General features: G+C 40.9%; 1 protein-coding gene across 1 annotated transcript in view; it reads right to left on the bottom strand.

The window, feature by feature from the left end:
- Positions 1 to 7,285: 7,285 nt before the first annotated feature.
- Positions 7,286 to 21,060, bottom strand: part of SPEF2 (sperm flagellar 2) — a 101,601-nt gene continuing 87,826 nt past the window's right edge. The window contains exons 31-35 of the mRNA XM_026649252.1: positions 8,671 to 9,845; positions 8,337 to 8,554; positions 8,042 to 8,250; positions 7,824 to 7,947; positions 7,286 to 7,700 (exon numbers count right to left, since the gene is read on the bottom strand). Of these exons, the coding sequence (XP_026505037.1) occupies positions 7,325 to 7,700; positions 7,824 to 7,947; positions 8,042 to 8,250; positions 8,337 to 8,554; positions 8,671 to 9,845 (2,102 nt within the window). The 3' untranslated portion in view covers positions 7,286 to 7,324. The remainder of the gene's footprint in view (positions 7,701 to 7,823; positions 7,948 to 8,041; positions 8,251 to 8,336; positions 8,555 to 8,670; positions 9,846 to 21,060) is intronic.

Genomic DNA, 21,060 nt, shown 5'->3' with positions numbered 1-21,060 from the left:
TTTTTTTTTTTTTTTTGGTTTTGGCTGCTTGGGGCGGCCAAAACCCTGGAGCCGGCCCTGCTCCCAGCTCCCTGGTAGTTCTGACAGACTACTCCTGCTCCAGCCAAAGCCTGTGCCCGCTCTTGCTCCAGCCTGTGCCGGCTCCTGCTTCAACCACAGCATACTGCCCAGCTGCCCTGACAGTTTTCAGTATCTACCTGATCATGGGAATCAGCAGGTCTGACAGCCTGTGTGCTGGGCTTCAATCTTGAAAACAGGTGAGCAATGCACTACATAAGTTCTAATGCAGCAGAGGTAGTCTGGGGCCAGTAGGAAGTCGCACACGTGTATGTGTGTGCGTGTGCATATGCGTCTTGGTAAGGAAGAAATAGGTTGTGGCAAGTATGAAGTCTGTTGGCAGAGGCCAAGGTAAAAGAGGAAATCCAGAACTTGAACCCCTAAATGGCCCATCATGAATTTCAACACCAAAGGTGATTCCAATAGACCGGGGAACAGAGAAGAAATATTTGCAGGATAACAGACAGATAAAGGTGCTCTGATATCACCTCTGGAATAAATTTGGATATATATTATGAGAAAAAATACCTTATAAAATTAGCATTTGGTGGACCATTTGCTAACATACATAGAATCCCAGGTTTGTGGATTTCATAATCTGAAGTTATTACCCACCAAAAAAATAAACTTTGATGGAAAAACTCAAGGTTACAAGAGTCAGATGATCAAAAGGAAGCTTTATAAATTTGGTAAGACCTACACAATTATCTGTGGCATGAAGTGCTCCTTAATGGGAAGCTTCAGATGCAGCATGTTCTTAATAAATCTAATGATCAGGCACTCTACCCCAGATTTACTTTTACTGGTTTGTGGGTGGGTGCAGGGGAGAGGGAAGCAAAGTCCCTTAGAAAAGCAGTAGGCAGACCAGACTAAGATAATATAGTATATTTTTATATATTTTAATCAATTAAAATCTAGAACTTCCCAGTAGTTTATCACGAACATTTGGAATATCAGAATTCTTATTTCAGGTTGTTGATTTTTCTTTCCTCGTCCAGCATGGCCATGATTTGGGTTGTTTTAAGTAATTTTAAATAACCCATTATCAACTTTGTCCTAACCTTGATTTATACCATTTTCCTCTTTTGGCTGTAGTCACTCCTGCTCTGGACATCTGCCGTCAGTTTTCCCTTACATCACATCATGGCTTAGTTTGCTTATCTCCCCCATATCTTCTCCTCACAGGGTCTCCGTGAAGTAAGATGTACAGGACCCTAATTGGCTCCACGTTCCTAAAAACCCAATTGCCTCTTGCCTATCTGCAACAACTTCCCAAGATGTAGCTATCCCCTAGTTTCACCTTTTGTAAAGCTACATGGAGTTTTGTAACACCCCTTCATGGATAGTACTAGAATGTGATTGTGAGAAAAGGAAATTCAAGAAATTGAGTCAAGAAGTATTGGAGATACAAACTGGGATGAAAAGAGAATCAGAGTAGAGAACATTTATCACGATTAATAGCACTATGACTGGCTGGTGAGATGTGGGTGCATGTGGTCCCTATGTAAGCAGAGCTATGTAATCACATTGTTCACATAGGCTAAAGCCCCATCTCTTCTGATGATTTCAGAACTGACTCTCCAAGCCAGCCTAAATCCTTCAGTAGCTCCACATGTAGCATGGCCTATTTCCTCACCACCCCACCCCCCAAAAACCATGTCATTAGGAGAGAGATCAGCAGGGAGATAGGGAGAGGCTAATGTCAAGAGCAGGAAAATAAGATTCAAAAAAAGATGTTAAAACATAGTTTACGTTTTTTAGATAGCTTTTTCCAATTTTAATGTATTTCCTTGTTTACTCGGTGAATGATGAAACTACTTCTGAGTGTAAGATTATATTTTAAAAAACAAAAAGGATTTAATTATTTTTCTTCGTTTAATTTTGAGATAATATTTGCACAAAATCACCTTATAACCATAATGAAACATTTCTGAGTATGCCTCATGTTGGGACAGCACCATTTTCTTAGTGTTCTGCAGCAATTCACCTAAAGCAATGTACCCAGTATTGCCAATCCCCAGCATTCAAAAATCATGATCCAGGCCCCCTCAAAATCATGAGATTGACTTAAAAATAAGGAGATAAAAAAACCTGTAAACTTCAGGTTTGGGGGTTTTTTTGGTTTGTTTTCGGGTGCTTGCGCCTTTTGCAGTCAGATTTTCAGGCTTTCCTCCACAACCAGGAGGGCTTGAAACTTCCTTTAAAATAAAAATAAAATTAACACTGAGAATCTAACAACTCCAGGAGCTGGTGCTTTAAGAAACACACCAAATGTCATGAAACTCATGATAAAATTGTGAGAACTGGCTACACTATGTACCAAATAATGCACCTAGCACAACATATACCATGCCATGTTTTGTTCCTTAATAATAGGATTAGTAATGCTTAGCCAATTGAACGCTGTGGTTGTCTGAAAATCATATCTTATAAAAGATGTATCTTTTATAAAGGTACTCTACCATCTTCTGGTGCATGATTGCTGACATCTTGTTCTGACCCCATTAATGAGCGGTACTTGATGAGCACATCATCCATTACAGTAAGCATGCATTCAAAGGCTGTATAACTATATTACACAATTGTGTCTATTATATTATTGAATCTGATAACTGCTTAGATCTAAAGTATTTTGTGTGTATACTACACATATACATCTGAGATACCTTCTGCAGTTTTGCATTTGAAGTACCTTATATCCAGAGAACACAGCTGATCTTTTTGATTTAGAAGTGAGTGACATCTTGAAATTCTCTTTTACCACAAAGTTGTTTCACTTTCTTAAGACCGATCTGGGTCTTAGTCCTCAGGAAAGTTTTGACGACCATGAATATCATAAGTAATCTCACTCCATTTTTCTTCTGATACAAATTGGATGGCATTGAGAGTAGAAACTCAATTTTCTGGAAGCTGTTTCTGATACTGGTTGTCTTTCCCCTTGACTGGAACTGAACTTTTAGCAGAAAGTTCCAAGGAATGAATTCTGTGACTTCTCTGAACAATCGTGAGTGTCCATCTGACAGAGGCAATCAACAATCAGATAGGTACAAATGGCTCCAATTTGGCTCTTGTGACGTTATTGACATGAACTGTGACCATATAGATCATTTTTGCAACCAAGGTCCTATAGTTGCACCAAATATTGTACAAAGGTTGTCAAGTGAGGTGTCTATGACAAGGTTATGATTTGTTGGTTATGATTATGCTGTCTGTATGTGTGTATCATTTTTGTATTTGAGGCTTATAAATATTGGCTATGTACTTGTATCTCAATGTGTTTGATTCTAAGTAGCCTCAGTGAAGCATTTGGTCAGCTTCTTAAGAAAGGACTATTCTCAGTAAGTGCCCAATCAAGAAACACTTAACTGATTACAGGTCTCTGGAATAACAGAGACCTGGTGGGATAAATCACATGATTGAAGTACTGTCATAGATGGATATAAACTGTTCAGGAAGGACAGGCAGGGCAGAAAAGGTGGAGGAGTTGCATTGTATGTAAGAGAGCAGTATGACTGCTCAGAGCTCCAGTACGAAACTGCAGAAAAACCTGAGAGTCTCTGGATTAACTTTAGAAGTGTGAGCAACAAGGGTGATGTCGTGGTGGGAGTCTGCTATAGACCACAGACAAGGGGGATGAGGTGGACGAGGCTTTCTTCCGGCAATTAACAGAAGTTACTAGATCACAGGCCCTGGTTCTCATGGGGGACTTCAATCACCCCGATATCTGCTGGGGGAGCAATACAGCGGCGCACAGACAATCCAGGAAGTTTTTGGAAAGTGTAGGGAACAATTTCCTGGTGCAAGTGCTGGAGGAACCAACTAGGGGCAGAGCTCTTCTTGACCTGCTGCTCACAAACAGGAAAGAATTAGTAGGGGAAGCAAAAGTGGATGGGAACCTGGGAGGAAGTGACCATGAGATGGTCGAGTTCAGGATCCTGACACAAGGAAGAAAGGAGAGCAGCAGAATACGGACCCTGAACTTCAGAAAAGCAGACTTTGACTCCCTCAGGGAATGATGGGCAGCATCCCCTGGGAGAATAACATGAGGGTGAAAGAAGTCCAGGAGAGCTGGTTGTATTTTAAAAAAAATCCTTATTGAGGTTGCAGGAACAAACCATCCCGATATGTCGAAAGAATAGTAAATATGGCAGGCAACCAGCTTGGCTTAACAGTGAAATCCTTGCTGATCTTAAACACAAAAAAGAAGCTTACAAGAAGTGGAAGAATGGACAAATGACCAGAGAGGCGTATAAATATATTGCTCAGGCATGCAGGAGTGCAATCAGGAAGGCCAAATCACACTTGGAGTTGCAGCTAGCAAGAGATGCTAAGAGTAACAAGAAGGGTTTCTTCAACTATGTTAGCAACAAGAAGAAAGTCAAGGAAAGTGTGGGCCCCTTACTGAATGAGGGAGGCAACCTAGTGACAGAGGATGTGGAAAAAGCTAATGTACTCAATGCTTTTTTGGCCTCTGTCTTCACGAACAAGGTCAGCTCCCAGACTACTGCACTGGGTAGCACAGAATGGGGAGGAGGTGACAAGCCGTCTGTGGAGAAAGAAGTGGTTCAGGACTATTTAGAAAAGCTGGACGAGCACAAGTCCATAGGGCCGGATGCGCTGCATCTGAGGGTGCTAAAGGAGTTAGCAGATGTGATTGCAGAGCCATTGGCCATTATCTTTGAAAACTCATGGCAATCGGGGGAGGTCCCAGATGACTGGAAAAAGGCTAATGTAGTGCCCATCTTTAAAAAAGGGAAGGAAGAGGATCCGGGGAACTACAGGCCAGTCAGCCTCACCTCAGTCCCTGGAAAAATCATGGAGCAGGTCGTTAAGGAATCAATTCTGATGCACTTAGAGGAGAGAAAAGTGATCAGGAACAGTCAGCATGGATTTATCAAGGGCAAGTCATATTCTGCAGAAAAGGACATAAGGGTTACAGTGGAAGAGAAGCTGGATATAAGTCAACAGTGTGCCCTTGTTGCCAAGAAGGCTACTGGCATTTTGGGCTGTATAAGTAGGAGCATTGCCAGCAGATCGAGGGATGTGATCATTCCCCTCTATTCGGCATTGGTGAGGCCTCATCTGGAGTACTGTGTCCAGTTTTGGGCCCCACACTACAAGAAGGATGTGGAAAAATTGGAAAGAGTCCAGCGGAGGGCAACAAAAATGATTAGGAGGCTGGAACACATGACTTATGAGGAGAGGCTGAGGGAACTGGGATTGTTTAGTCTGCAGAAGAGAAGAATGAGGGGGGATTTGATAGCTACTTTCAACTACCTGAAAGGGGGTTCCAAAGAGGATGGATCTAGACTGTTCTCAGTGGTGGCAGATGACAGAACAAGGAGTAATGGTCTCAAGTTGCAGTGGGGGAGGTTCAGGTTGGATATTAGGAAAAACTTTTTCACTAGGAGGGCGATGAAGCACTGGAATGGGTTACCTAGGGAGGTGGTGGAATCTCCTTCCTTAGAGGTTTTTAAGGTCAGGCTTGATGAAGCCCTGGCTGGGATGATTTAGTTGGGGATCAGTCCTGCTTTGAGCAGGGGGTTGGACTAGATGACTTCCTGAGATTCCTTCCAACCCTGATATTCTATGATTCTATGACAATGGACTTTGGGAGATGCCAATCAACATCTGAGTTTTCCTGGGAACATTCAAACTAACATGTAAACAATGGCGTCGGCCTGCAAAAAACTGAGTCATGCATGGACATGTGATTTGCCCATGCGACTACTAACTCCATCTTGTTTACTGTGACTTTGCACAGAAGAACAAAGGGGTTTCCGCCCACAAGAGAAAGAATATAAAAGGCCCTGGAAACCCCTCCATTTTGTCTTCAATACTGCTTCTTACTTCTGGAGGAACTTTGCTACACTGAAGCTCTGAACAAAGGACTGAATGACCCATCCAAGCTGTGGATGTACTCCAGAGACTTGATTTGTGGCTGTAGTTTATTCCATCACTGCTACAAGCCTGAACCAAGAACTTTGCCATTGTTGTATGCAACTGATTCCATTTAACCAATTTTAGCTCTCATCTATATTTCTTTCTTTTTATAAATAAACCTTTAGTTTTTAGATTCTAAAGGACAGGCAACAGCATGATTTGTGGGTAAGATCTGATTTTTATATTGATCTGGGTCTGGGACTTGGTCCTTTGGGATCGGGAGAACCTTTTTTCTTTTACTGGGGTATTGGTTTTCATAACCAGTCATCCCCATAAGGAGCGGTGCTGGTGGTGATACTGGGAAACTGGAGTGTCTAAGGGAATTGCTTGTGTGACATATGGCTAGCCAGTGGGGTAAAACTGAAGTCCTCTCTGGCATGTTTGGTGTGCCTTAATAGTAAAGGAAACCTGGCCTTGGGCTGTAACTGCCCGGCTCTAAGCAATTTGTCCTGAATTGATACTCTCAGTAGTGTCCCGCCAGAGGCCACATCGTTACAGCTCTCTAGAAAAGTCTTTTGCAGGGTAAGTTTGACAAACGTTAAACCTAAATGAGATCACAGTAGTTGTCAGCCAAGATAGAACAGAAAAAATAATTATCAATCCAGTTAGGAAAGATGTGGACAAATTGGACAGAATCCAAAGAAGAGCAACTGTCATTTTGAAGTTTTTAAAAATGGGTTAAACAAATATCTGTCAAGGATGGCCTAGGTTTACTTAATCCTGCCTCAGCGCAGTGGCTGGAATTGATGACCTCTCAAGGTACCTTCCAGCCCTACATTTTTTGATGATTCTATACCACTTCTAATAAACTGAAAGACAATTTTTTGGATGGGGTGTGGCCCAGATTCACAGGATACAGGGGAAAAGCATCATTTGAAAGGAATGGTTAGTTAGTATTTCTCATCTGATTGTTAAAAAAAAGTAAGGGCTTTACCAATGATCTTTCTTAAACACTATTTCAAGACATTTGTTTAAACCAAGTTTGCGGCTGAGATTACAGGCAACCATATTGGATGTAGTACTACAATTCAATCATGAATAATAAATTAAAAGAAACTCAAGACATCATACTGTCCCCCAAATGAGAGGAGCCAGGAGCCACTAATGGCATGAAGTGCTCTAGAGTAGCATTTTTTTAATTATCTTTGGGTTTGGTCCTGGTATTGGTTTTATATCAAGTGTATATGGGCAGATCGGAGAAGCTATTGGAGATTAAGTAGTGGACATATAATGGCTGCCATCTTGGCAATGCTAAATTTTCAAGGAATGTTACAAAAATCTCCATGCATGATTCAAAAATGAAAACTGGGTATTTTGCACAACTCTAATCACTCCCATAATGACTATCAAAATCAGAGTCTGAGGAGCAATCTGATCTTCCATTAGTAATCATATAGCCAGTCTGTAGTCTTCTATGTCTCTGCCAAGCACTATTCCACAAATGAATAGCCTTCTCTGGGTCAAACTTTTTGATGTCTGGGGAATTCAGCTGAATTATCATGAGATCAGTCACACTTTCAGACATTCCTTTAGAGTGCAGTTGCATCATGGTAAGCTTCATTTGACTGAAGCCACGCTCTGCCTCAGCTGAACTTGCAGGAAGTGTTAGGATCAAATCTACCAGCATCAGGATGTTAGGGTACTTGTGAGAGTAATCTGAGTTCACTGAATCCCATGTCAAACTCCGAATGTTCTGAAATCTAAAAAGAATAGCAGAAAATAAATTAAAAAATTGGTCATGTAGATTTTCCATAATCTTTAAACACATTGGCTTCAAACATTTTTCGTTTGATGAACTTGCACAATTTCAGTATCTTTATTACCTGTCATATAGCTCTAATTTCAGCATGCTCCATTCAGTGTCAACCTCATCAACTTTTACATTGGCACCTTCCAGTATTGGTTCATAATGCTTAGTTAGGATGGACACCTCCCTTTCACCAAATTCTGTACCAAAGGTGAAAGAAAACATCTGCATAACTTAAAGAAAAACACAAATAATTCGGATTTATTCAGATAGCCAGTGCATAGTTTTCCATACCTTGTTTGATTTTGTCTGGCCAAAGTTTAAAACTTCCAATGGTGGTAGCACTCAAAACATCTTGGCTGGCATCACAAAAGCAATCATGTAGCCTCCTCACCAGATTACTTAATACTTTGGTTCGTACTGGTAAGATATTTTCATTGCCTACAAGCTGGTGACCATGAAAGTGTGTAACTGCATCAACTAGGCGCTCCTTTGGACCAGATCTGAAAAATGTAGAATACAAAACAAATATTAATCTTTTCTTACACTTTAAGATAAAACATCTGGTGTAATGGTTAAACACACTCACCTTGTTTTATACATTTGGAGTGTTTCCAGTGTCGACTGCATGGTTGCAAATATATCTGCAATGGAAGAGTTACGATCCTGAGTAACACGGGATAGAATGTTGAGGACATTAATGATATCCAGCAAGAAGTGAGAGAACTTGACAACCTCCATTTTCAGAAGAAGCTTTAGAAGGCCTTTGACTTTTTGGTGATTTGAGGCACTTGGGTCTCCTTGCATCTGAAACTCAACAAGAAAAATAATACATGTCAATGAAAATGGTGACAAACAAGTAGCCATGAGCTTGCTTTTTTTTTTTTTTTGGTCAAGTTACATACAATTTTTAAAGCACTTACCTTATTCATATGCAGGAGAATTGCAGGGTAACCCTTAAGAAGGATCTGGAGAGCTGTCTGTAGGCGAGAAAGCCATCGGGTGCCTCCAATTCGAGAGGGAATCGCTGGACGTAGCTTAAGGGTTTCATATATGGATTTGAGATTGCTCTTATTTAGAGGTGAGTTATGATAAAAGTAATATATATTTTGCAAGAGACCACTTAGAGTGGTGTATAGCTGAATGCTTTTCAGTGCTCCCTTATAAGCCAGTTCAAGTCGATGAGCAAAACAATGCACAGATTGCACACAAGGCTGAATTTCCTTCAGCAGCTTAGCTACCCCATTGTTTTCTCCTACCATGACATCTGCACCATCACTCCCAAACCCAACTAATTTTCTTGACCAGTCTTGACTTGACAGATTGACCTGAAGATTTATTTGCAAAGTTTTCACAATGGCATTTTTTATAGTTGAAGCATCAGACTTGTCAACTGATTGAACCCCAACAATCTGGCAGTGGACTTTTCCTTCAAAGGCAAAGCGTATATATACAACTGCACCTTCTTTGATTGCATTGTCTGCCACTCCATCACTAATAAGGGAGAAGAACTTACATTTTTCGAGTTTCTCTTTCAAGGCCCTACGTTCTACTTCAGCAATATAATGTATAAATGTTCTTGCTGACTTGTCATTTCTAAACATATAACCAATGTCCACACCTTTCATGTCATCCAGTTTGCACATCCAGTCAAGGTCTGTGAAAGGACGTCCACACTTGGCTATAGCATGGCATGTTCTAAAAATATTTTCTATTCTTCCTAAAGTTACTTTGCTCATGCTCTTTAACATCTGCTCAGTAGAAGCTTGGTCTCCTGTAGCATTGCTGGCGGCTTCCATGCAACTAGCCCAGGCATGAGCTTCACTGCTGTGGTGTATATTTATAAATTCAAGCTTAAAGATGTCAGTCCCAGAACAAAAATTATGTATGTTTTCCCCCAAGTTCACATTATGCTTGCGACACAGGGCACAGAACATTATTCCTCTTTTATCATCATACTTTAACCAGGGGTATTTCATTAGCCATGTTTTCAGAAACTGGCGATTCCCCTTTGCTTGATGTTCAAAACACCGTTTCTCTTTTCCTTCGTCACTGACTTTGCTCTTGTTGCCTTTAAAATGCTTCAATGCTTTTATGGCTATAATTAAAAAAAATCATTATTTGGGGCTTGGTTGTGGTTAGAACTCATACACTCACAAACTTTAAGGCTAGACAGAACTATCCTGATCATCTTGGCTGACTCCTGCTCTTCACAGGGCACAGAACCTCACCTACTACTCCTGTAATAGGCCCATAACCTCTGACTAAGTTACCAAAGTCCTCAAATTTTGATTTAAAGACTTAAAATTACAAAGAATCCACCATTTTCTCTAATTCAAACCAGCAAGTGACCCATGCCCCATGCCACAGAGAAGGGGGGGGAACAACCCAAAAACCCAGGGTCTCTGCCAATCTGATCTGAGGCAAAATTCATTCTTGACGCCTAATATCACAAAGAGTTAGACCCTGAGCATGTGGGTGAGATCCACCAGCCAGGGAAAGAATTCTCTGGGTAACTCAGAGCCTTCTCAATCTAGTATCCCATCTCTGGCCATTTGAGATATTTGCTGACAGCATTCACAGATGGTCTATTTGCCATTGTAGGCAATTTAATCATACCATCCCCTTCATAAATTTATCAAGCTCAAATCGTGAAATGCTAGATTTTTTTGCCTCCACTACTCCCCTTGAAAGGCTGTTCCAGAATTTTACTCCTCTGATGGCTAGAAACATTTATCTAATTTCAAGCCTAAACTTATTGATGGCCAGTTTTTATCCATTTGTTCTCGTGCCAACATCTTGTGCTTTAACTTAATAATTCCTCTCCCTTCCTGGTATTTATCCTCTGATGTATTTATAGAGAGCAATCATATCTCCCCTCATCCTTTATTTTGTTAGGCTAAATAAGCCACGCTCCTTAAGTCTCCTCTTGTAAGATAGGTACTCCATTCTTCTGTTCATCCCAGTAGCTCTTCTTTGCACCTGTTCCAGTTTGAATTCATCTTTCTTAAAAATGGGAGACCAGAATTGCATACACTATTCCAGATGACATCTCACCAATGCCTTATATAACAGTAATAAAAATTCACTTTCTCTATTGGAAATACCTCACCTAATGCACCATAGGATTGCATTAGCCTTTTTCATGGCCACATCACATTGGCAGCTCATAGTCATCTTGTGGTTGACCAATACACCTTTCTCCTCCTCTGTAGCTTCCAATTGATATGTGCCCACCTTAGAGAAGAAATTCTTGCTGTTGACCTATAAGTGTTTGACCTGTCACTTTGCACTACTAAATTTAATCTAATTTCTATTACTTCAGTTTTCAAGATTGTCTAAATCTTCTTGTATGATATTCTGGTCCTTCTCCATACTGGCAATACCTCCCAACTTTGTGTCATCCACAGATTTTTATTAGTGCACCTCCACTTTTTGTGCCAAGGTCACTAATGAAAATGTTCAAAAAGACTGGTTCCAAGACTGATCCTTGAGGAACTCTACTAGTAACCTTCTTCCAGCCTGACAGTTCACATTTCAGCATGACCTGTTGTAGTTTCCTCTTTAACCAGTTCCTTACCCACCTTTCGATTTGTTGTACTAATCCCCATCTTCTCCAATTTAACTAATACACCCATGCAAGAGAAAGAGGTGGAATAAGTGCACCTCTTACACCCTTTGGGTCTGGACTCCTAAGAATAATCTTGTGCTACATGCTTACTTACTTCAACCCAAAGCAGATAGATAGTGCAGAGTTTTGGCTCCACCTATGCTCCTTGCTGGCCGACAGAAAATTTGCTGCTGGTATAGAGCAGTAGAAAATCACTACTCCCCGGGAACAAGGAAGAAGAGGAAATGTGATTCATGGGGGTGTCTCTGAGGCACAACATCTGTGAGAACTACTCCTGGGATGGTGAAGCTTACACATCGCCCATTACGCATAGCTGTGCCTAAAATCACAATCTAGCCAATAAAGTTTCCTGTTCTAGAAGTTTATTCTCCTCTGGATAGGTATGCATGAGGTGATGACTTGCCTGAAATGACTAATATTTCAAGATATATGTTGCAACACATCACAGTTCATGGAGGCAGGCTCCTGCATGCAGGCATGGTGGGAACCCCTCAAGCTTGGTTTCCACAGAGGTCATCTTGCACCAACCCTGCAGTACTACCTTTTTGCAGGTCAGCTGCCAGTTCCTCCTTAGGGGGAAATGAAATACTTCTACAATTTATTTATTAAAAAATAGCAACGAAAACCTCAAAATACATAACAGGAAGGCAGATTACTGGTGGTCTATCACAACACATATTGCTAGAAAATAGCAATTATAAGTAAGCAATTTTCTCTAATCTAAATATATTTTTGGTACATTCCCCACTCTCCAGGGATGTCTCTAAAATAAAAATATAACATCAAAAATTCTCAACAAACTGTTGAGAATATATTTGTATCATCACAAGCTAGATAGAGATACATATAATAGAATATGAGACAGGGAGAGTGGGAAAGACTCCATGAATGGGACTGGTCATGGATAAACACCTCTAAAACAAACAAACAAAGAGACTAATAGAGATCCCAAAAAGTAAAATAAAATTACTGAGGCATGGATTGAAACTTTGAACAACCTAGAACAGAAAGTTTCCATAATGCTGATAAGATATAACAAGGGCCAAATTCACTAATGGCATATGAAGGTGCAAGTCCATTGATGTCAGAGGAATTATACCTGCTTAAACCAACAGTAATATAATTTGATTCCTCTCTAAAACCAAAATCTAATAGTTCTTGGTAAATGTGTTCATTGGCAACAGCTCATAATACAAACTGCCTACAGCAACAAGACAGTCACATCTAGTAGAAAATGGCTCATATCTTTGCTGATTCTCTCACCTAGGAAAAACACAAGAAATTTAAATACCTTCTCTGAGGGTTCAAACACAGCAACTATCTAGAGAGAGAGCAACTGACTCTAATTTTGATTTTTCTAGATACACATAGTGCTCATAAGGCCTTCATATGGAGGTAACACAAAAGAGATGACCGATATCAAATCTGAATCTTTTCAGGGAGAATGTGTAGGCTTGATCAAGAGCAAAGAAAACAAATCCACCCTTTGTTTCCTTGGGTCTTTCATCCACTCAGATCATAAAGGCACAATGAAAAATGTCAGCTAGCAAGTCAGTCTTTTTGTTTAATTCGGTATGACTTCATCTTTTCATATATTTGACACTAATACAGTAGAAGAGAATGCTCTCTTCGTGATTGTCTGAATAAATCAACTGCTGTTATGGTGTGGCAAGGCTGCAACTCTAAGGTCTTGTCAAAACCTGTTATGTATGAGGTAAATCCACTGTGGCAGGAAGCCTTGGATTTCTTTCCACGCAGGAGATTTGCAAAGCAACCATGTGGTCTTTCTGCATGGGTATACTAGTGTCCCAAGTCATGATCAGGTGATGCTGCCCCACAAACCTAGCCCATTTTAGCCCTGGCTATAGCAGACTATACCAAACTCTCAATAGGCCTTTGGGGGATGTAACTAGAAGCATCTGAGTAAGCATATATTTCCTATCTACTGCCTTAGCAACAGCTAGAATGGAATAAGGATGCCACCACAAAGTGGGTCAGAATGGGTGTGATGGGGTAGTCTGTCCCCTTATGAGTTGTAAGGCCTAGGGGTCAGCCCACCCCGTCACATGGCATGTCCTTTTAAGATTTTGGGAGGTCTGATTTATATAAGGATGGAGGAAATAGGAGATATTGAAAGAAAGGAAGTGGTTCTGAAAAGAAGCAATGTTTGGGAGGGAATCCCGTTACTATTTCTTTCAGGGCCTGGGACAAGGAGCCTTGCAGAGTGGGTAAGGCAAGACTCACCTCTCTCTCAGCCAACAGGGACAAGCTTGAGGAAGGAAACCAGCATATATGCTTCTTCTCCCTCAAAGTAGGGGACATACCAGCTGAAGGCTGGCTTGCTTGAACCCTCCAAGCTTGCAGCCTAGTAGGGGAAAGGGACCAGCTGAAGTAAAAGCAGGCTAAGGCTCTACAGTTAACCTAAATTACAATCCCCACCTACAAGGAAAAGAGCTTGGGGACTCCTGTCTTAAGAAGAGATATGAGGGACTGCCTGAACCGCAACTCCAGCTCCAAGCAGACGGCTGTGGGGGACTCCTGTCTTAAGGACAGAGCAAGACAAAAACGGGCTTTATGAAGTACAACCCAGCTTCTACCAAAGAGGCTGGGAGTAGCCTTAAGGAAGCGCCTCAATAACTGGCTGGGGAAAAGCGACATGAGGAGACAGAACTCCAGAGCAGGAATAGGGGAATCTGCAGCCCCTGTGAAAGACAAGGACAAAACAGGGAAAAGGTAGGAGCAGCCTGAAGAAGCAGCAAGGGATTAGAAGGAGCAGTTCTTAGCTGCCTAACACAGGGTCCCTGGGCTGGAACCCAGAGGAGAGGGCAGGCCTGGGTTCTCCTCTCTCCTCCAGCAAGAGGGGAGGTGCAGGCCGTGGGTCAGAAAGAGGCAAAAGACAGATGAGTTCCACATGGGGGTCAAAGGCCTAGCATAAAGAAGACTGGACTCTGGATTTTTTCCTCATTGGACTTTTCTGTTGTCCTCAGAAGGGGAGTGAACCAAGAGGTGACAAGGGCAGGCTATGGAAGCTGCAGATTGCTACAGCACCAGTATGATGGCCAATATTGGGTGCTAGAGCAGAAGAACCCCTGCAGTGCTGTGTCCTGGCACAAGGGGATGCTCTGTGAGTTTGCTCCATAGTATACTACACCCTATTGTAATGATTAGTGCAATCCTATTCAAAGAGGAATATGATCTAAGAATTGATCAATCTCAGTCCCTAGTGTCTTCTAGTGAGGGACTAAGGAACAAGTTCTGTACTCTTACCCCGTGAGTAGGGGTCTTTTCCACAAGAAGTTCCATTGAAGAAAAAGGGGCTATTTATTGAATATTTCTGCTGAGTAGTACTGTACAACAGTGGCAGAATCAGGTCTTAAAGGAAAACTGGTGACCTAGCTATCCAATTCAAAAACTTGGGAAAGTGAGATCCTGCAAGGCAGAGTCATTACACTTATCTTCCCGTGTGTAAATATATTTGACCTCTGAAGAATCACTAGTTTCCTCTGTGCCATAATAGCACTCCTCCCTGTCTTCTTCCTCACAGGTGTCCCTTCAGTCCCAAACAGGCATCACAGGCTGTAGTGCCAGTGGGAGAGTTGGCATTAGTAGCACAGGCAGTCACAAGGAGCCTCTGAGTACACCATCATAAGGAGTGCCAGTGGTAAGTGTGCTAAGACTAGCACTGGCTGTGTAACAAAGGTTCTGATGGAACAGGGCACAAGCCTTAACACTAAACACAGACAAAGCTCTCTCTGGTTTTTCTCTGCCTTGTCATCAAGACAGTGCTTTGAGGTATCGATATCAGTGCAAAGGTCCATGTTATCATCAAAGTTATTTGTCTGGTAGAAGACATCAAATCATGTGATATCCCCTGCTGTTACTTTTTAAGGTCCACTGTCTCATATACCTGTGTAGCACTATTTCAAGCAGGGTCACCGGAAGTCTTGGTTGAGTGCCAGCGAATACACAAAGCTGGTCCCCTCTTGACATGGGCTGAAAAGCACAATTTAAGGCAATGTCTCACTTCACAAGGAAGAAGTGGAGTGAAGCACCAACAGGATGGTGCATTGAGTCACTCAAGGCAGTGCACTGTGTATTCCAAGACAGAAGAATCTGTTGTATAAACCAGTCCATCCTGTGCCACAGAATTGTGCAGTAAAATCTAAGCTTTCATTAAAAAGTTAAGTTTCTAGACCTTTTGATTGCCTTAACTCTTTCCATGTGAATAAATTTAAACAGGTATAGTGTGTTTTTCTTGAGTCTTCAAACAGCCTGAAAATTGCTCTAAGAGGTGTGAACTGCAACATACAAGTCAATGCTATGCTACTTAGACAGTAATGACAATTTAAATGGTCAAAATTTTAACAACTTTGCTGCTTAGCATTTAGCAGAGTCATTTAGCTAATGTACTTATCCATTTTTGTTGACACAGTGGTGGACAATGGAGAGAACAGTGGGGCATCTGGTTGCTGTAACAAGAAACTCTGACTTCAAGTCCCTTCCATTTCGACAGGGCCCAGAAGGCTTTTAAATGCTTTCTAGAACTTCTGACATCAGGTGACATATAATCACACTCTCCAGTTAGTCATGGCTTTGCTGAGACTGCTGATGTAATTGTGTCTGTCCACGAAGAATTTAATACAATTATAATATGGGCATTTTCTGAAACCACTGGAGTGTCTTCCTTTCTCCACCCTATAAATGAGGTCAGCAAGACAAAAAGAGAATAAGGCAGCAAGTGTGTTGATGTTCAGATCTAAAGAGTTGAACTGTGGGATGGGAGCAGATGAACACTTGGCATATTGAAAAAACTGAAATCTAAAAAGAAACAATCTTTGTCCTGAGGAGATTCATGACTCGATGCTCAAGGTATTGAGTATTCAATGTGTTGAGGCCTAATCTCACTGTGTAATCAGCACCATGAAAGCCAATAAGTCAATGCCTTGTTGAAACACCGGACAATTTGGTGAAACAAAAAAAGGCCAATGCACTAATGGCACAGAAATCACCTATGCTCTAAATGGAGCAGTAACATAGGAACTAATGTTCCAAAAGGGTCAGTAGTGTAATTGGGCTCCTCAAAAAGTAGGAGCCAGGCATAGAAATTTTTTTTAGACCAAAACAACTTTTTTAGGCCCTGATTGTGCATTGCTTACTCAAATCAACTAATGTTTGTTCAATAGTAGTCCCACTGAATTGAGTAGTCCCACTAAATTGAGTTCATGAAACTACTTACATGAGCAAGTAATATCCAATGTGAGTACTGGTTGCAGAGTAAGCCTTTAATATTAGGAGCCTGACCAAGGAAAAAGATGCAAGAAAAAAATGCTATACAGCATCACTGCAAAGCAGACCCTTACCACTGAAGTGCTGACAAATCCTGGGAAGCTTCTCTATTGACAGATGTCAGAAAGCAACTCACCTTGGAATTTGGGGTGCAGCCTGAGGAACTTAAAAAAAGTGTGCAAGACACCCTCTGTGTGTGCTCCAACAGCTCAGAAAACTTGAATGATGAGAATTCGTTTGGAATCACAGACCCAAGAGTACAAAAAGCAGGATATCCACTGTAATAACCTATATGTTTTCCAGTGATACCTTATATTGTGAAATAAATGGACTGGATTATTTGAAACTTCTATAGTACCTTTTTCTATTGGATCTAACTCACCTGCATTCTACATTAGAGTGAAACCTGCACAACAGACTACCCTTCATAGCAACCTTTTGTCTTAAAACACACTTCTGCTTCACTTTACTAGAAGATCACCTTCTGGAAACAACTGGTCTCTGGCAGTCTGAATGGCTGTTCAGTACAGATTTTGCTGCAATTTTTAACTAGCTGTCAATTTCTACTTATTGAATTAACTTTAATTTTCAGATGTGGGATTTTAAAACTTTTTAACAGCTTTATTCCAGTTGTACGTAGTTTATTATTTAGCTTTAACAGTAGCTGTAAATTTAGCATAGGGATAATCTCTCATGTGCAGTTCTGCCCACTGATAATTAAATTAATAAGTAGCTATGAGCATGAGCTCATTCAATAGTTCCTTAGACCACTGGACAACCTCCATCTACAACCTACATATCAGAACCTATATCTTCATCTCTTGGTATTTGTGTTAGAAGACATCCTGGTGTAGGCCCAATCCTGCAAATCATTAAGCATGTGTCTGCAGAATCAGGGTCAAACTGGACTCCTCACTAAAGAAGAAGTATGGCCCAGTGGTTGGGGCACTGGCCAGGGACACGGGACACCTGGGTTCAATGCGGAGCATGCCACAGACTTCCTGTGTAACCTTGAGCAAGCCACTTAAACTCTCTATACCTCAGTTCCCCGTCTGCAAACGGAGAGGAGAGGAGATGGGCGCCACCAGGATAAACCACCCATTGTAACCATGAAAAGGACACCTTTACAACCAAGGTGGCCATGAGATATGTAGATGTAGACCCCTCACTAAATTCCTTTCTTTACTTATAGAGATTGTTTGATTTTCAAAATTGAAAAAAGGCAATATTTTAGGAGTTAGCAGTCTTCTTTCTTTCCTCCTCATAAGCATCCATCAGCTGCTCTTAAGTCAATAAATGCAAAATCTGCTGTTGGATGAATGAAATGACCTACTGTATTCCCAACTGATTTGACCTTCTTAAAAAATGTTCATCTGAAGTACAATTTTATTACTTGCCTCCCATACTCAGCAGATAATTTCATGGTTCTGGTGTAAAATGGGAGGTCATGGGAGGAAAGGCAATATCTCAGATAGCCAGAACCAGTCCTATGTAGGGCTCAGGACAGAAATCCTGAACTCTACACTGGCTCCCCATTGAATAGAGAGTGCAGCCCTGGGGTGATGAGTTCATGACAACCTATGTCTCCCCTCCCATATATGGTGATGTGCACCCTTAAGGCAAATGGAGAGACCAGTACTTGCATTCACGTAATTACAGGCAATGCAATTGTTTATGATTCTTTCACAGGGTATGCCAGAGGGATATAGGGTGAGAAGGAGGCTTCTTGCACCATATCCCACACCTTCAATAGGAACAGGGAAAATCTGGCCCATTGTATATTAGAGTACCTCAGAGCCCTGCTTTGAGACCCATAGTCTTTTGAAATTATATTCTTCCCTCTCAGTTCTAATTGTCAATATTGTAAAAATTTTCATTGCTACATACACACATTTAACTTTTTCTCATTTAAATCCATTTCCATTATCAATGATTATTTTAAAGAGCTGTTGCTACATTTACTATCATATTTTCTGTTTTTCACCTCCCTTGTCCCCTTCAACTGAGGATTTTAGTATGAAGATGTGATTTTTTTTGTTTTAGCTGTTTGAATCCTGGTTCCTAGAGCCTTTGTGGCAAAAATGCAGTCAAAGCTATGGAGCCAGCTGTGCTCTACAGCCAGAGACACTGAAGAGCATCATGAAGAGATGAACTCCCCCTTCAGAGGCTGCTGCCTAGTGATTATGCTCTACCCATCTCCTTCATATACCCAGAGAGTGGAGACCATGACTCTGTTTCTACATGGGATTGTAGTTTATATAGTTACGGCATTGAGTATGCTTAGTGGATTCCTGATCTCTCACCAGGGAGTGTGGGGCTGATTCCTTCTGTCTGATAGCCAATCAGAGGGGCCTTGAGGAGGACACACCTCCATAATACAACACTCCTATCTGACAGCTCTGAAATGGCATCATTGACCAGAACAGAATATGGAGCCTTTAGGAAATGAAAGGATGTGGTTTTCCCAGTGAATCTCACCCAACTACAAAGAGGTTAACCTTTCTGATTAGTTTATAACTCCTCTTCCCTTGTGGAAGTCAGCTACATGGAAGATATTGCAGACCTAAGGTCCATGGGCCCAGTGAAGGACTGGGATCCAAGTGCTTCTGCACCTCATTCCCTATGACCAGGTGTTGGGCTTTTATTATTATTTGCATTATTGTGACCTTTCTAGCCTCACTATTAATATGTAGTTGGCTTATATAGCAATAAGGAATGCAATACTCTTTACTGGCATTGCTTCAGCCAAGGATTTGGCCAAAAATGATACTGTCATTTATATCGTCATACACCTAGATGGATCCCAAAACACTTTATAACCTCAGTAACTGTGTCAGGTTTATCATTCATTCACACCCACAGACACACACACCCTTTTAGGACAAGAAATGAGGTAATCATATTCTTTGGAGTGCCACAGGGAGTTTGGTAACAAAATATTACTTACATCAAGGTAACACTCTGTTTGCAAGCTTTTGACACAGTTCCGTGTGACATCCTCATAAGCAAATTACGGAAATGTGATCTAGATGAAATTACTAGAAGATAGATACACAACTGGTTGAAAGACCATACTCAAAGAGTAGTTATCAATGGTTTACTATTAAACTGGGAGGGCATATCTAGTAGCGTCCCTCAGGGGTCAGTCCTGGGTTCGGTACTATTCAGTATTTCCACTAATGACTAGGATAATGAAGTGGAGAGTATGCTTATAAACTTTGAAGATGACACCAAGCTGGGAGGGAGGGATTGCAAGCACTTTGGAGGACAGGTTTAAAATTCATGACCTTGATAAACTGGAGAAGAAATAAAGACAAGTGCAAAATCAAATGCAAAACTACAAAATGGGGAATAACTGTCTAGGTAGTAGTACTGCTGAAAAGGATTTGGGGGTTATAATGAACCATAAACTAAATATGAGATGCTAATGTGATGCTGCTACATGTAACTAGTCTGACTGCCCCACACTTCCTTGGTTATGCAGTCTAACAAGTTGACAGCTTGAGGTGGTATGGCTGTAGAGTTCTGCCATAGTTCCTTATTTCCAACAAAAGTTATATTCTCTGTTTACAAGTAGAGGATTTTAATATCATGTGGGGAATAAGCAGCACCAGCAGATGAATGGTGAAGAAGTAAGGACTATGGGCAGATCCTCAGCTGGTGCAAATTGTCATATCACTGGAGCTATAACAATTTACACCAGTTGAAGATATGCCTCAAGTATCTTAGTTTCATATAGAGGTTGTTTGTTTTGAAGACAGAGGGGAAATAAATGTAAAAAAATGATATATAATGTGTAAAATTATTTTTAACTAGGCTATTTTCCAAAGTCAATAATTATTTACTGATATATACAACAACTTTAAGTGTTAACATGTTTCAGTAAGCAATGAATCCAGATAACATATAATAACATAGCAAATATGTCCTTTGAACTAAATTAGGCACGTTACAACAATAAAATAAAACTACAAAGTAAAAATAAAATTATATTTTTAAAGGCGATAGAAAAAAACCCAGTAACAAATAATAAATTTTTTGGTACATGTGCCAAGTGAATAAGAAAACCCATTTTAAAAGGGCAAGCAATAAGGATGGAAGAAGTAAAGATGAATCACACTGCCTGAATTATGAGAGAGGACAAACATGAGACAAGCCCTGAAAATACAAAGATCAATTTTTAAAGAGCCTCAAAAGTTATCACTTATAGATTTTGAACTTGTTTCAATTTCAGAGGTAAACCATGCACTTGCCCAAACCAAAGGATATCACAGGAATGACAGAGATGACAAATTATATGAGCAGCAAAATATGAAGCAGTAAGAAGACCCTTGCAACAATTAAGATAATGTTGACGTCACCAGGCATCACCATCACGCCAGGTGACTCAGGAGGG

The sequence above is a fragment of the Terrapene carolina genome, unplaced genomic scaffold (assembly GCF_002925995.2).
Source record: "Terrapene carolina triunguis isolate 2854851 unplaced genomic scaffold, T_m_triunguis-2.0 Scaffold69, whole genome shotgun sequence".
NCBI classification, from domain to species: domain Eukaryota; kingdom Metazoa; phylum Chordata; order Testudines; family Emydidae; genus Terrapene; species Terrapene triunguis.
Note: the sequence above shows the minus strand (reverse complement) of the source record. Positions and strands in the feature narration are given on the sequence as shown.